This window comes from Engraulis encrasicolus, chromosome 19 (genome assembly GCF_034702125.1).
Source record: "Engraulis encrasicolus isolate BLACKSEA-1 chromosome 19, IST_EnEncr_1.0, whole genome shotgun sequence".
Classification (NCBI taxonomy): Eukaryota; Metazoa; Chordata; class Actinopteri; order Clupeiformes; family Engraulidae; genus Engraulis; species Engraulis encrasicolus.
This window is the reverse complement of record NC_085875.1, coordinates 36338740-36354735: the sequence shown is the minus strand read 5'-3', so window position 1 is coordinate 36354735 and position 15996 is coordinate 36338740. Positions and strand designations below refer to the sequence as shown.

The following is a 15996-nucleotide window of genomic DNA, read 5'->3' as shown; positions in this document are numbered from 1 at the left end:
CAAATTCTGGTTTTCCTGTTAAGTCTTCCAAATGCTGTATTAGAAGTAGATACAGTCTTAATTGAGACCTTCTCAGCTTTAGAGCTGTACCAGCTCCAGCATGGGCAGTTGTACCCAGAATCCATATGGGGGCCAAGATCAAACATTTCCCCTCATGCAGTTTTTAACACCAAACGTTGGCAAACAACCCAAAAATATGGTGAGTTCCATATACTTAATTGTATAAGATAAGGTTAATGTTTTGTTATATTTCTTAATGATCATTACTAATAGAAAGTCATTCACGACTGCTTAAAATGATCAATGTAAGATATTTAAATATGTACACTATACAATAAGCATGCACTGATACTTCATACAGAAAGCATTCTCAGGGTGTTAAAAATATGTAAGAAGAAATGTATTTCAATTAGTAATTGAATTTCTTCTGAATTTCGTTAATTGGCCGTTATGGATGTAGGCCTATCATTTGGTAGCCTGGGCGAAAACCAACTGCCAAAATCTTTGGGTGGAGTACATAGGATGGCGTCGCCAGGCTCATTTGGTGTGATGTTGGACACTTATCTCTCCAGTACTTACGTCATTACACTGGCTATCAGTGAGATTTAGAATTGAGTTTAAAAGTCTTCTGATCGTTTATTATAGGCACTAATTGGCTTAGGCTCAAAATATGCATATTTTATATGCTACAGATATATCCTCCAAGTCTCCTCTACTGGTTGTGTCTAGGGTCAAATTCAGACAGGGTGAAATGGCATTTAGTCATCATGCTGCCAAGTGCTGGAACCAGCTTCCTGTCCAAATTAGAACCACCCCAACAGTATCTTGTTTTAAAAAAACTGCTTTATTTTCATCTGCCTTTGGTGATAGTTGTTTACTATCTATAATAATACTTGTACAATATTCTGTATGTTTTCTTCTCTCTTCTCTTTCCTTACTCTTTAGTTTAGCACATTGAATGACAGTTATGATAAGTGCCATATAAATAATATTGATTGATTGATTGATTGATTTGGTGCCTATAGCCAATCGTGTCAGTTGTATTCAAAGCTGTAAGCTTCCACTTGTCGAGTAATATGCGTCATCCTCTTTCCACCCCTCCCCTCTCTCAGATTGGCTTCCTACCCCGGGCTAGCACTTTTGGAATGTGCATCCATTACATTACATTACAAAACATTTAGCTGACGCCATTATCCGAAGCGACTGTTACTTACAGGGTATTGGTTACAGTCCCTGGAGTAATGAGGGGTTAGTTGCATTGCTCAAGGGCACAGCCAGAGATGGAAGTAGGGAGAAGTAAGGGTGGGATTCGAACCTGCAACCCTCTGATCTTAAGTCCATGGCCGTAGCCAGCTATGAGGTCAGGGAGGTCTGGACCTCCCTAATTTTTCAGGGAAAATAATATATTTTCAATTTTTGCACACACATTTCAATTGACATTTGTATTGACATCGCTTTTGTGTATGGGTGAGGGCGTGGTACAATTGGAAACGTCTCTTTCTGCCCTTTAGATAATTTAAAATATAGGCTGTTACGCAATAGCTATACAATTTCTGAGTATGCCTATAAATGTACATCTTCCTTACTCAAGTCCACCTCCCTAACCTGCCTCTCCATCCATGTTGTCTTTCAGAATGGAATAATTGTGCAAAGCAGCATGGGATTTCCCAGGCAAGAATAAACCCACCATTTAACAAAAAATAAAAAATAAGTTGCATCAAGTCATACTTCAAATAAGTAAACTATCTCCAATTCTCCAAGGAAATAAGAATGTCTTTATTATCTATGTATTGTTTGTGTGACTTGAACTTGATGATTTACTGTACTTGAGGGATACTCCACAACTAAACGCTATGTCCCAAAAATCAAATATGTAATTTTAATCTAAAACAAAACACAGAAGGCACGTAAATCATGTTATGTATATTGTTATGTATTTAAAACGCAAAGGTTGTTAGGCCTTAGCAAACTGTACATACATAAATATATCTTCCACAATAGCTGTGGTTATTCATATAATAATCATGATTCAGTTCTCTTCAGTCTGACATTAAGTTAGTTGAGAATAAATCAACATTTCACAATGACAAAATTCCGACAGTGTAAGTGTCACACATTTTTAAAAATGAAAGATTATAACAGCATGCCAAAAAAATACATGTAAAAAATATCCGCAGAATAATTCTCAATATTTTACTAATTTATATATTTTACGACTGACAAACAGGCTTAATATAGTTTTTTGTGTGTTGCACTTCATTGACAATACTTAAAAAAAGGGGCATGAAAAACATAGGCCTTATGACATGAATGGCAACCGAGTCGTACCTCCAAATGCAGCAGTTCCCACACCGTATTCAGTGCTGCACTCAATCACACACATACATCATTAGATTGGAAGATATGTAGCACTTGATATTGTAGTCACGTGGCCCAAATAACAACAAGTCATTGGTGGGCACTTTGCACAACCCCCTACAACTCATCTGAACACTGATGGGGAGCATAGATGGGTCGTGATATGCTTAGATCAGTCGGCACTGTCAGTTCCGCAGTGTACGGTAGGTACACTTATAATGGACTGTCTCAAAACGTACTCATATTATGGACTGTGTTGGTGAATTTCTTCAAAAGTCTCCCCATCCACCCCTTCCTTCCTTCCAGATGCTTTTCTGTGTTCTCTTGGTAGGTAACCCCCGACTCCTGTTACAGCAGTACAGTACATGTGCGGCACGCTTCATATGGGCGGGGGCCCGTTGGTGTAGCTGAGCATGGGGTGGAAGGAGCGGGCGAAGTTGTTTGACTGGGAGCAGCTGTAGTGGTGCTCGGCGGAGGGCACCAGTAGAGCCAGGGCCAGCAGCAGCAACAGCAGCAGCAGCTGGAGGGGCAGAGCCGCCCACAGCACACGCTGGGCCATGGAGCCCCTACGCCACGAAGACACCATCCCCATCCCCATGCCCTCAGAACGGGAGGAAGCGGATCCAGCGACGCTGAGACACCTGGATGGATGGATGGATGGATGGAGGAGAAGGTGTCGACACAGGAAAACATAATTGGACAAGGCTTGATTCACATGAAACTCACAAATGCCTCTTTTCCACTGCCGGTTTTCTGGTAGGCCTACAGCTTGACACAGCACAACTCGGCCGCCACTTTTTGCTCTTCGATTCAGCGGTGTCGTGTCCAATAGAAAAGCAAAAAATGTCGGCCGAGTCGCGCTGTGTCGAGCTGTAGGCCTACCAGAAAACCGTGAGTGGTAAAGAGGCATAACTGTCAATGCAAAACCTGATAGGAAGTTGAGATTTATTTTTTACTGTTACAGTACGCAGGCTCTTGTACTGAACTTGTTACGTTGTTAAAGTTAGTTAGAGTATGAAAATGCATGCCATTAATTTGCTTTTAGGCATTCCGGTAAATATTAACATCAGCAAGGCTTTGGTTTTTTTAAATTTATTGATAGACTTGAGTAATACTTTTGGCGACTTTCACATGGTTCAGTGTGCCATACAGTTATAGTAATGCACATTAATGTACAGTAATCTATGTAGATATGTGTTTAGGATACACAGCTCACTAAGTATTTTCACTGGTTTGAAATGTAGCCTTTTCTGATATTCTAGCAAACACATCACATTAACAACTGTACTCTACAGAGAAACCTAACACAAGTTAAGAACGACACAGACCTCTTGTTCTGGTTTTTAAGATGGCACAAAGCCACACATTTAAGTGTTGCAGCTTTGATTTAAAACTGAGAGAGTAGAATTAACATAATGGGTGTTACATTTTACTCTCTATGTGATAAAACTAACACTGCAAAATGCACTGTGCATATAGTGTGTTTAACAGTGTTCCCTGGGCCACATAAAGAAAGCAACAACACTTTTGGTTGTTCGGTCAGTTGTTAGCTGCAAGAGAAAATGCAAAGGCTGGCTGCAGTAGCAGGAAGAAGTCAAGGGGGGCGCTCTCCTGCAGCTTCAGGCACAAGACTCATGCTTAGAGTTCAGAAGGCGAGAAAAACAAAATGCTTGCAGCGCTTGCTCCAACAGGACCGCAGGCAACGTGAAAAGACACCTGCACTCCAAAGCACCAAAGGGGATTTACTTCCACTGAACCAGCATAACCAGCATAGCTGATCCATGTACAGAAGTAGTGCACTATCCAATCATCTCTGCACTGTACTATAGGACTGTTACACATTCTTCCATCCAAAAAAGTAGGAGGTCAGACGTCTCTTATTATACCCAGTAACTGATACTGTCAGTCTTTACCCTAAACTGAGTGTATTTGGAGCACCAGTCCTCTCATATGGAAGACGATCACCCAAATTGAGAGTCCCGCTCATACTGTGACTACAGTTAACCATCATGATGGCTCAGCCAGTCAACATCCCTGGACACCACACCATATCTTAACGAGGTAACACACAGATATACAGACACACATAAATTAGACGGACACACAAGGGTTTTTTTTTAAACACAAACATAACCATTTTAAATCAAATGTTCTGTATATCCTGTAAAGTGTTTTGTGTGAAGTCCAGTCTGCTCTGAGGGGGTCAGCAGAGAGTCTTGACACTCCCCTTAAGGTGTTGAGAGGTACAGGGCTGAAGGTGCGCAGATCAAGGGCACCAGATCGAGTTTTAAAGTGGTGGTGCTTTTTTTCTCCTTCATTCTTTATTTCTTAACAATGTTACTGCTGATGCACCGCACTCATTTGTCTGCAGTAAAAGTTGAGAAAGCCTCATTTAGGGAGCCCAAAAGTGCGGATGCAAGTGCACCACTGCTTTCCGGCACCTACGGCGCAGATGGCTGGAGCAAGGGGATAGAAAGACAGATAGATACAGGTTGGCTGGTTGGGTGAAGAGGGGTCGGGTGAGCGATGTGTGTGTGGGTGGAGGTAAGTCAGTGAGAGAGAAGAAGAAGATGCCACACACGAGCAATAAAGACAAGAGACGTGACACACAAACAGAGTGAATGCGACCGGCACATCACATGTTGTTCATTGCAGACGCTGTTGTTTTTTTAGTTTTGCATTCTCAGGTGTGCGCAGACTGCAGAGTTCGGGAAGGCTGAGCGGCAAGAACTTGACAGCCACTGAGAAATACAAGCACATGAGCTGAAAGTGAGGACTGGGCGGGCAATGCTGAAGCCCGGTGCAGCGGTTAGAGAGCGAGAGAGAGACAGAGAGAGAGAGAGAGAGAGAGAGAGAGAGAGTTGTATAAAGTAGAAGTAGAAGTACTCTTACGGATGTAATTACAACACTCGTAATATGACATTACATGGTTTCAACTTTTTAATGTCATACTACTGGTGTTGTAATTACATCCGTAAGAGTACTTCTACTTAATAGAACTCAGGAGAGAGAGAGAGAGAGAGAGAGAGAGAGAGAGAGAGAGAGGGGGAAGGAGAGGCCTGGAAGAGTAGCGCTCCTGCTGGACTGTGAGTCTGTGTTTGACCGGCTGGAGCTAGGCTAGAGCCCTACGGTAGTTGTCTAGATTTATAGAAGATCATAGAAGCCACTGGCATGATGCTCATTTGCAGATATCTTTTTTGTTGCTCTCCATCAAATCCATCTACTCAATGTTTGCTCTGAAAAGCTCATTTTGTTGTCTTTTTAAGTGCATTTTTTCCCGGGCAGTTTCAGAGCAAGCACAGATAGACAATTTAATTTAAAATTAAAAAAAGTCTGTGAAGTTAGAGTTGGAGCTGTGGAGCTGTAGTTCCCTTGAGCAATTGTGGAACGTGTTCTGCTGAGAACATGGCCTGGGTTCCATGATCTTCTAGGGGTTCTAGAAACCAGGAGACAGGTACCTGTGTGGCGGCGGGCCGCTCTCTGGGGGTCCGGCCTGGCCCCCGCTACTTTTACCCCGGGGCTGTTTGCAATGAACAGGAAGGGGTAAAAGAAAGAAAGAATGTTTCAGTCCAGACAAAATCAAAGACAAAGCTACCCGATGATGAGAGAAAAAACCCCAAAAAAGTCAATGAGAAGTTGGAGGGAGATGACAGGAGAGCACCAGAGGCAGATGGGAGACTGGGGTATAATGGGACCTCTACCAGAGGACAGGAAACTGGCTTGTAAAAAGCAAACAAACGAAAAACAAACCCACAACACGCACATACAACTACATGCTAGTGGGGCCGTGTAATGTTTAGCGCCTCAGTGTACATCAATACACATGCTAGCGTTTGTATTGGTGACGAGGGATATCAGCGGCGGCAACAGGGTGCTTCATGCTTGAAATGGCACAATCACAGACTGTGTTTGGCACAAATGGAAAGCCAGTATCCAATGGCCTCTCCCTAGCAGGGGCTCTAGGGGACGTTAGACAAGGAAGTGATTGGGGGCAGATACAACCGATCTGAGTGGGACTGAGGGGTGACTGAGGTGTGTGTGGGATGATGGGAGTTGATTCACCTGGTGTGAAGCAAGAGGGAATTGGAAATGTCAGGAATAATCAACTCTGGAGCAAATAGATATGCGGAGACATGCTGGGCTCAATATCAAGGTCAACGAGGGTCAAGGGTCAAAGGTCAAAGGCTGACATCTAGTTGGTGAGTTGGTCAAGAGGGGTGTTGCAGACATTTCTTTTTTTTTTTTCTTCAGGATTTTTTGGTGGCATTCCAGGAGTTGGGAGTGACTTCACTACAGAAAACAAACTGGGGGTCTTCATTCTTTCAGGTGACTGACCTACAGGTCTCTTTTTGGGGTGAAAGCATTACGTAGCTCTGCTGCTCTGGAGGGGAATTGGGGGAGGGGGAGGAGGTAGGGAGAGGAGGTAGGCAAGGGAAGTACGCAATAAGGTGGAGGGAACGTTACCGATCGCTGGCGACTGGGTGTGCTGGCACCGGAGACTGGACTCTGGGACCCGGACGTGTCCAGATCATCCGTTGACGACCATGACGACAGATCCTGTGAGGAAACATGCAACATATATGTGACCATTGTTATTTGAAAAGAAAAAAAACGTTTTTCACCAAGGCACTCCAAAAAGTAGACAAAAATTATGACATGCCTTGGTGAAGAATTTTTTGTTTTTTTCAAATAATTTTGGACACTGAACCAAAGAGCACCCACAAGAACACTTTTTTCATGTTTCTAAAGGGACTGAGCATGCCTCTGACTTCCAAAGATTTGTGACTATGTTGGAGACGTACTGTATGTGGGAGCAAACTATGTCCATCATTTTTTAACGAATAATGAATGTAAATGTTAAGTTTAATATTTTGCTAAACTTTAAATGTATGTACGGTATGTGTACTGTCTCTACTGTATGTCTACTGTATACTGTCTATGTCCATACCCTAAGTATGTCTACAATACGTCTGCATGGGAAAGTAAGAAACGTAATTTCAAATTCTTTGTATGACTAGTGCATGTAAAGAAATTGACAATAAAACCGACTTGACTAAACCACATTGAGTGACTGAGTATGATTATGTGCTCAGACTACTTTGATTGATGAATCAGACTGTGAGAGGAGGGGAGGGGAGACGTCACATCAGTACCTGCTGGCTACTGGTGATGTCCAGGTTCCTCTCCAGCTCCCGAATGTGGCGGGACACCTCCTTGAGGAGCAGCTTGAGGCGGTTGCCGATGACGTGGACCTTCTCCTTGGCCTCCAGGCAGTCCTGACCCACCGCATGGACCAGCAGCTGCAGAGACATGTCCTGCAGGGTGGCCACCTTCAGCTGCGAGTCCAGCAGCTCGCGCCGGATTTGCTGGAAGAATACAGCATCGAATTAAAAACATTCAATTTGGGGGTGGTGGGGTAGGGGTGGTGGTGCTGTGGTGCACCACGTAGAATATGATATACATGGGATACCTACATTACTGAGTATGGCCTGGATCATTTCCCAATGCTTACTGTCATTACTTGAGTACATTCAGCTGTACATTACTTGTCATATTTTTAAAAAAAGTTGAAGAAAAAAAAAGAAATACCAAATTCCAAAGATTTGAGTTACAGTATATTGACTCGGTGACTATTACCAAAGGCATTTTAGTAGGATACCCATACTTCTACTTCAGTGTGATTTTTCAGTTCACAATATAACATTGGGTTTGTTTGTGATGAAGCGGTCATGCTTTTGCTAGGCAGCGGCGCGCATGCGCACTTTGCCAGTTTGATGCATTCTGGTTAGAATTTTCACAAAATTTCTAACCAGAAGGCATCAAACTGGCGAAGTGCACATTCGTGCTGCCTAGCCAAAGCATCACTGCTTCATCACGAACGAGCCCATTGAGTAGAGAGAATGGGCTTTTTACCGAGAGGGTTTTGAGATGTTCCTGTAGCGTGTCCCTGTCCTGGCTGGGGTCAATGGGGACAATCTGGTTGCGTCTGCGGTCAATGTTCTCCAGCCACAGGAGCAGCCCATGGCTCATTTCATGGAAGTCCTTTGACGCACACACAGATGCACACACACACAGATGCACACACACACAGATGCACACACACACACACACAGATGCACACACACACAGATGCACACACACACACACACACACACACACACACACACACACACACACACACAGGCCCACACGCACACACGCACACACACAGGACAGTTAAACATCTGCATTTTTTTCTTCATAAAATAACAAAAATATGAAGTGAAAAAAACAACATAAAAGTGCAATTACATAATGTGATAATGTGTTAGCTAAACAGAATGGACAGAATGAACCAGTTTGAGCGGAACCAGTCTGAACCGTTTTGCATGGGATTTAACAGGCTTGATCAGTTTGAACCAGTTTGAACCTCTCTGAACCAAATTGAGCAGGTTTTAACTAGTTTGAACAGAAGCTGTCTGAACTGGTTTGAACCTGATTTAACTGCTCTACACCAGTCTGAACTGGATTTAACAAGAGTTAAACTGTTTGAACCAACTCAACAGGTTTAAAGCAGTGTGTACCGGTTTGAACCAGTATGATCCAGATTGAACTGCACCCACAGTTTGAACCAGATTTAACAGGTTTAACCCGAGGCAATTTGAACATATACCCACACACCTGGCACTGCATAAGGGCCTCCTGTAAGGCATCTCTCCAGGCGCTGAGCCCCTCTCCCAGCCTGTCCCAGCGGTCATTCATGTCCTTGAGGCGAGCCTGGATCTCCTCTGCACCTTGCTCTGCCACCTCTTGGGGAGTCGCCGCCTCCACACATGGTTTCAGGAACTCGGCACTGCACAGGTTCACAGACAGGACAATGGCCTTCCGCTGGTCGATGCCCTTCTGTAGCTCCTGTGACATAGAGAATAGACGGCTCATTACGAATGCTCCTCGGCTGGTCTTGTCACATCCTGATTACACAAACATAGTCTGGACCTGTGGAATTGAGAGCCGAGTACAGGTGGGTGGGGCGATCTCTGCTGAGGTTTATAATGTCTGCAACTCTGCTTATATGACTTCACTGAATTGCTACCGTTTGGCCATGACATGCAACCTGCCTCTATGTGATGCAACTTAGTTCCTGTACATTAACCATTGCTCACAGCATTTCTCTCGTTCAGACCTTTTTCACCTGTAATGTAATAAATAATGGCATTTATAGAACCCCCCCCCCCCCCCCCCCCACACTGTACATGTACCTTGAGAACATATATGTGCTGCTAGATTCTCTCTCTCTCTCTCTCTCTCTCTCTCTCTCTCTCTCTCTCTCTCTCTCTCACACACACACGCACGCACGCACGCACGCACGCACGCACACACACTCCACTCCACTCCACTCCACTCCCCTACCTTGAGAACCTTGATGCGTTGCTGCAGGGTGTTGATGTCGGTGCTGCTCTCCGCCTGCCTCTGTGTGGTGAGCTCTGCGTCTGCCTGCTGTAGCCAGGCCACCAGGCTGCTGAGGTCCGAGCTGAACTGCTGCCACTGCTGCAGCCGCTGCTGCATGCGCCGCTCCTTACTGATGGCCTGCGCCTGCAGCAGCTCCCAGCGCTCAATCACACCTGCATACAGCACAGCACAGGAGTGGACAACACACATGCACACAAGCACGCACGCACACGCATGCACGCATGCACGCACGCACACACACACACACACAGACACGTACAAACAAACACACACACACACACACACGCACACACACATTTTTACACACACATACAGAAAAAAAACACTTGTTACATAGACACACTCTTTATGAAATCATATAGCGGTGTACAATATGAAGTGTGTTTTAAATTACAGTACAGAAGGAGTGAAAACAGCTAAGTGGGGAAAAACAGGAGCTTTGTATTTTTTGTTATTCTATGGTTCTGCAATGCTTCTCTATCAAGTATCATTGCTAGACATCAGTGCCACTCTGCTGCGGGTGAACCGACTGTAGGTCTATGAGTCAGCAATGCATCAACATCATGCCATGTATTGCTTGTGACAAGCTACAGCATACTGTAGTTGAGTTAATGCCTGCTTGATCATGTTCCCATTGTTGTGTGGTGCTGTGCTTGCACACTGATCTGAGGTCTGTCATTCGGCGATGCTGGCAATGCCCTATTTCTAATTATGAGTGTCAATGTGCCGGTGTACTGACCTGAGGTCTGTGACTCGGCACTGCTGGCGCTGCCCTATTTTTTTTTTTTTTTAAATTTTTAAAAAATCTTTTTTTTTATTTTATTTATGACAGTATAGTGAAGATGGTGACAGGAAGAGAGTTGGGAGAGCGATACGGGGGAAGGGCCGGAAAGGACCCGGGCCGGGAATCGAACCCGGGTCAGCTGCATAGTGGGCGAGTGCCCTACCGTTAGGCCACGGCAGGGCCGTGTTGCCCTATTTCTAATTATGAGTGTCAATGTGCCGGTGTACTGACCTGAGGTCTGTGACTCGGCACTGCTCTGTTTCTAATAATGAATGTGAATGTGCCGGTGTACTGACCTGAGGTCTGTGACTCGGCACTGCCCTGTTTCTAATAATGAGTGTGAATGTGCCGGTGTACTGACCTGAGGTCTGTGACTCGGCACTGCCCTGTTTCTAATAATGAGTGTGAATGTGCCGGTGTACTGACCTGAGGTCTGTGACTCGGCACTGCCCTGTTTCTAATAATGAGTGTGAATGTGCCGGTGTACTGACCTGAGGTCTGTGACTCGGCGATGCTGGCGCTGCCCAGGCCGGACGTCTTGTCCTGCTCCTGCTGCAGCTCCACTCCAACGCGCTTCAGAGCCTCCATGCTGCCCCGACACTCTCCCAGCAGACGCATCTGCAAACACAATGGAGACAGTAGGCCAAATAAAAATGTTGCCATAACAAGTCCGACAGGTGGACTAAGATGCCTCTCTGCCGCCTTGTGGACACTGGAAGGAATGATGTTTCAGACAGACAGACCGACCGACAGACAGACAGACGGACGGACAAACCCTCTTATAGAGATGCTAGGACACATCTAAAAATATGGTTAATTTGTATTATTTGGGCAATCAGAATTAAGCGTCCCTTCATGTCAAAACAGTCTCTTTCATAAATGATGTTCATAATAAGTGATGATCCATTGTCTAGCCTATGATAGACAATGCCAGTCAATTGCATGAAATTGCTATGACCTATGGCTCTGCTACGGGCCAAACGTTGTGTGCGCTTGCTGGTCCGTGGCAGTGTGAAACATTTTCGGAAAACTGAAACCACTGAAACAACTGAAACAGTTGCTGTTTCATATCTCATACTGTATGTCACAAGGTACTAAAGCTACCTTCGGAACAGCAGTTTTAAGGTTGGCGATGTTGATGGTTTGAAACACGGTGCGGCACGTCTGTGTCAGGCTGCCAACACTAGAGTACTCACATAGCCCATGTACTGTATGAAGTGTGAGTACTTACATGGTCCGTGTATGAAGTCTCAAGCTGCCATAAGGTACTAAGATGGTCCATGTATGAGGTGTCAGTACTCATGTAGCCCATGTATGAGGTGTCCAGCTGCCATAAGGTACTAAGATGGTCCATGTATGAGGTGTGAGTACTCACGTAGCCCATGTATGAGGTGTCCAGCTGCCATAAGGTACTAAGATGGTCCATGTATGAGGTGTGAGTACTCACGTAGCCCATGTATGAGGTGTCCAGTTCGGGGCCGGTGGGCGTGCGGCTGCGGATGATGTTCTCGGTCTGCTGCAGGTGGAAGCGACTGGAGTCCAGAGCTCGGTCCAGCTGCCTCAGGTGCGTCTCCAGGGAGCCCAGCTCGCCTTCACACACACACACACACACACACACACACACACACACACACACACACACACACACACACACACACACACACACACACACACACACACACACACACACACACACACACACACACACACACACACGCGCAGACAAACACAAACAAACGCGCACACACACACACTCAAACACACACACGCACAGACAAACACAAACACACACACACAGTCAAACACAAACAGACACACAGACACACAGAAACAGAAAATAATGTAACAGAAAATGAAAGAGGGTCACTTAAGACCTTTTCACAGTGATAGCGACTGTCTTGACAGACAAAGAGAACGCACATGGACACAAAGACCAGTTTAAAGTGATCATGCATGATCATAACCACACTAGTGTTAGGCATTTGCATCTTCAAATCAAATACTTAGTGCTGTACAGTTCACATTGCCATAACAATACACTAGGGTGCTGATCATGCACTTGCGGTTAGACCAATCAAGTACAACAGGTAAACAAGTAAACAACAATTAGAAAACTGACAACTGAGTCACAGGTCAAAGACAGTTAATCACACTATTATTGTGAATGGGTAATCTATTACTAACAATGCAATGCAAATAACTATTCAATATCGCTTTAGAAAACGACGTCTGTTATGAAGTGTCAGTCAAACACATTAAATTAGATAACAAATTCAACTGGTATACATTAGATTGCATGGGTTTACACTACTGACACTAACAGAGAAATAACTTTCATGTGTCATCATTAAGTTGGGAACCTTAGTATCAGCCGCAATATGTCTGTGAATAAAAAGTTCTTTTGTTTTACTTCTAAAATTCCCAACTGACATGATGATTACATGAAACACCATTCAACAAACACAGCAATTTATTCAATGGCACATGTAAATACAGAAACCACCACCAAACATTTAGAGGCACACACAGGGTCTATCTCACAGTCAAGGATCCTGGTCTTGCTAGGATGTGAAACGCCCACTCTTAGTATCCAATCACTGGGCGTTTCACATCCTAGCAAGGCCAGGATCCTTGACTTTGAGATAGACCCACAGTCACATTTGAACACCACTCAGTGAAACACAACACACTTGATCAGTGGAGACTCAGAACAGATTCAGAACAGTGAAGTTCAATCAGGAACTAAAATAGAAAATCAAACCAAATCAATCAATCAATCAATCAATCAGCTAGTCAAGACTCAGGAAGTTAGAAGATGAACTGAAACTGATCAGAGTTAAGAAACCAAAACCATGAAATCAATAATGAGACTAAAGGATCAGACTTAGAGCACTGCAGTCAGACTGAGATCAGGCACTGCAAATCAGAAAACGGAAAAAAGAGAACCGATCAAGCGGGGCGGGGAGGGTTTGTTAGAAACTGGAGTTATTACAGAAGTCAGATTTCAAGTGACTGAAAAAAACTAAATGTCAGGAAGTTAGCAGTTATAAATAATAATAATAATAACTAAAAAACAGACATTGTCAATACGCTGCTCCGCACCACTCTCCTCTCTCTGCTCCTTTGTCTTTGTTGACATACTGTACAGCAGTGATCTCCAATTACTGTTCTCCAAGGGCCAATTTATGTAGCACAAATGAGGTCCAGGGCCAAACAAATCGCCCGACCGTATGGCCACAGATAGCATACATGTATGTTTCCATTTGTTCCAACCTCATGGCGGGCCAAATGTTTGCCATGCCCGGGCCGGATTTGGTCCGCGGGCCTTTCTTTGGAGACCAGGGCTGTACAGTGCTCGAATTAGCTGCTACAGTACAGAATAATCCAATAGTTGTGCCAATTTGAGAGGGATGTGCGGAGCGGAGGCATATGGGACAGTGTGTCTGCTGGTGGACAGGTGAAGAGTGAGCCAGACAGCACCATGGCATGCTGTAGCGGTAGCCGTAGCCTCGTCAGGTGGCCTACCCTTGGATGCTTTGAGAATCTGCTCAGTAACACTAACATACTCCTCAGGACTCTCCGGAATCACTACATCTGCAAGGAAACATACATGTACATCGCACACTAAAAGTGAATATTCAGGAATCACTGGTTACTTTGTATAACACTGTCTTTACTGTGTATAATTTATAGGTGGAGACACAGGCATCCACAGAAAGAACTCTTGTAACTTACAAAGTTATTTTTTTCATTTCTTGGAAGGAACAAAGAACGCATTTCATCTAGCACTTCTTCAGGTTCGCTATTCTGTACTGTATACATTGTATACAGCAACAATACACAGGCTCGCAGCGTTGTGTTTGCTGTGTATTGTATTGCATGTTGGGACCCGTGCACGAACTCAGTTTCATGTATTACATACAGCAGTAGCAAGTGAAGCATGGAATAAACTGAAATAATAAAGGCCTCAAGTTGGATGGACATTTTATGTTATATCCCCTTGCCTTAGTTATTTTGCAGAAGATCTATGACGCGCAGTGCCTCAATTTGTTTCATGCTTCACTTTTTACCTAACACTTTCTCCAGAGGTGTCAACTGCCGCTCCAGGGGGAAAAGTGGCATCATCAGGACATGACTTAACAAGATGATACAGGATACGTATGTTCAAATTATAGTGATAGTAAGACGAGAATTTCCAGTTACAGTTTTGCAGTATTAACATTACATCATTTTTCTGTGGAAAAGCGTCGGCTGCTTGACAGCAGCGTGTTGCCACCTGTGAGCCCCGCAACTCCAGCCTGGAGAAAGTCCCCCGCGTCAGGAGTGTGTGAATGTACAGTATGTGCTGGTAAATATGTGTAGCCTGACAAGCCAGACTAAATGTGAGATTAAATGTGAATATTTAGTCTGGCCCCGATCAATGAGACATCGGAAGATTGCTGATGGGAACAACCTGTTGTTTTTCAATCTGTGTCTGTGCCTATTGGCCAACGCTTTGTCATCACTTCCTGAAAACCCTGTCCTATTTGCATCCAAAGATTCAAAACAAATCTAAACAAGTCTCATGCATTGTGATTGTTTTTTTTCCATATTCAGGGCATTGGGGCATTGTCTGAGGCTAGACACACTCGCAGGCAAAAACAATTTTGGCCGCTGGCGGGTGGGGCTAGTTTACTAAGCTTAAGAATGTGTCTAATTGTGTCTGATTGCTGGGTGAGCTGTTGGCTGCTTGCAGGGAACTCCCGTATTACCTTTAGTTCTACAAAATCGTTAAGATCTGAAAGACACTTGTGATTAGATCTGGTGGTTACCAGGCAAGGCCCTATGTACAATCAGCTCCAATTAACATTTCTCAAACGGCATTGGTTGACCCGCCTCCCTTGGTTTGTTACAGGTTATTTGCGTCCCGACAAAATGGGAGGAGTTCCTGATTTTTCCAGAGCTCAGAAACGATATCTGTATTGCTCCTGGCCGGACTAGAAGCAACACTGAGTGTGTGGCGTCACTAGGGGGGCGCGGCCTGGCTAGCGTGTTCCCACCTGTGAGGCCCGTGGCTCCGGCCTGCAGGAAGTCTCCCTCGTCAGCCGACTGCTCCTGGGAGGCGGAGTCCAGCGTGCGCCCGGCGCTCTCCAGGCCGCGGCTCAGGTCGTAGTCGTGGTCCCACTCCAGGGGGATGGAGTCCACGCTGGCGGGCGTGTCCCGGCCCGAGCGCTCCGCCCCCCCGGCCCCGCCCCGCAGCAGCACCACGGGGGAGGGGGAGGGGGAGGCGCCCGAGCGGCTGGAGGAGGGTTGGGGGGACGCCAGGCTGTCGCACCCCGCCAGACGCTCGCTCCACGGCAGGCTGCACAGGTCACTGCCATCCTCCATCTCAAACTCACGCTCCCACACCGAGTCCTGGTCCTCCA

The 15996-nt window shown here is 45.1% G+C and overlaps 1 protein-coding gene across 1 annotated transcript in view; it reads right to left on the bottom strand.

Annotated features, from left to right (window-relative positions):
* Positions 1-1912: 1912 nt before the first annotated feature.
* syne1b (spectrin repeat containing, nuclear envelope 1b) overlaps positions 1913-15996 on the bottom strand; it is a 204358-nt gene continuing 190274 nt past the window's right edge. Inside the window, exons 147-157 of the mRNA XM_063184266.1 lie at positions 15631-15996; positions 14117-14185; positions 12039-12181; positions 11083-11209; positions 9748-9959; positions 9019-9249; positions 8272-8400; positions 7512-7724; positions 6823-6915; positions 5817-5878; positions 1913-2999 (exon numbers count right to left, since the gene is read on the bottom strand). The exon at positions 15631-15996 is cut by the window's right edge and continues 4 nt beyond it. Coding sequence (XP_063040336.1) covers positions 2738-2999; positions 5817-5878; positions 6823-6915; positions 7512-7724; positions 8272-8400; positions 9019-9249; positions 9748-9959; positions 11083-11209; positions 12039-12181; positions 14117-14185; positions 15631-15996 — 1907 coding nt within the window. The 3' untranslated portion in view covers positions 1913-2737. The remainder of the gene's footprint in view (positions 3000-5816; positions 5879-6822; positions 6916-7511; positions 7725-8271; positions 8401-9018; positions 9250-9747; positions 9960-11082; positions 11210-12038; positions 12182-14116; positions 14186-15630) is intronic.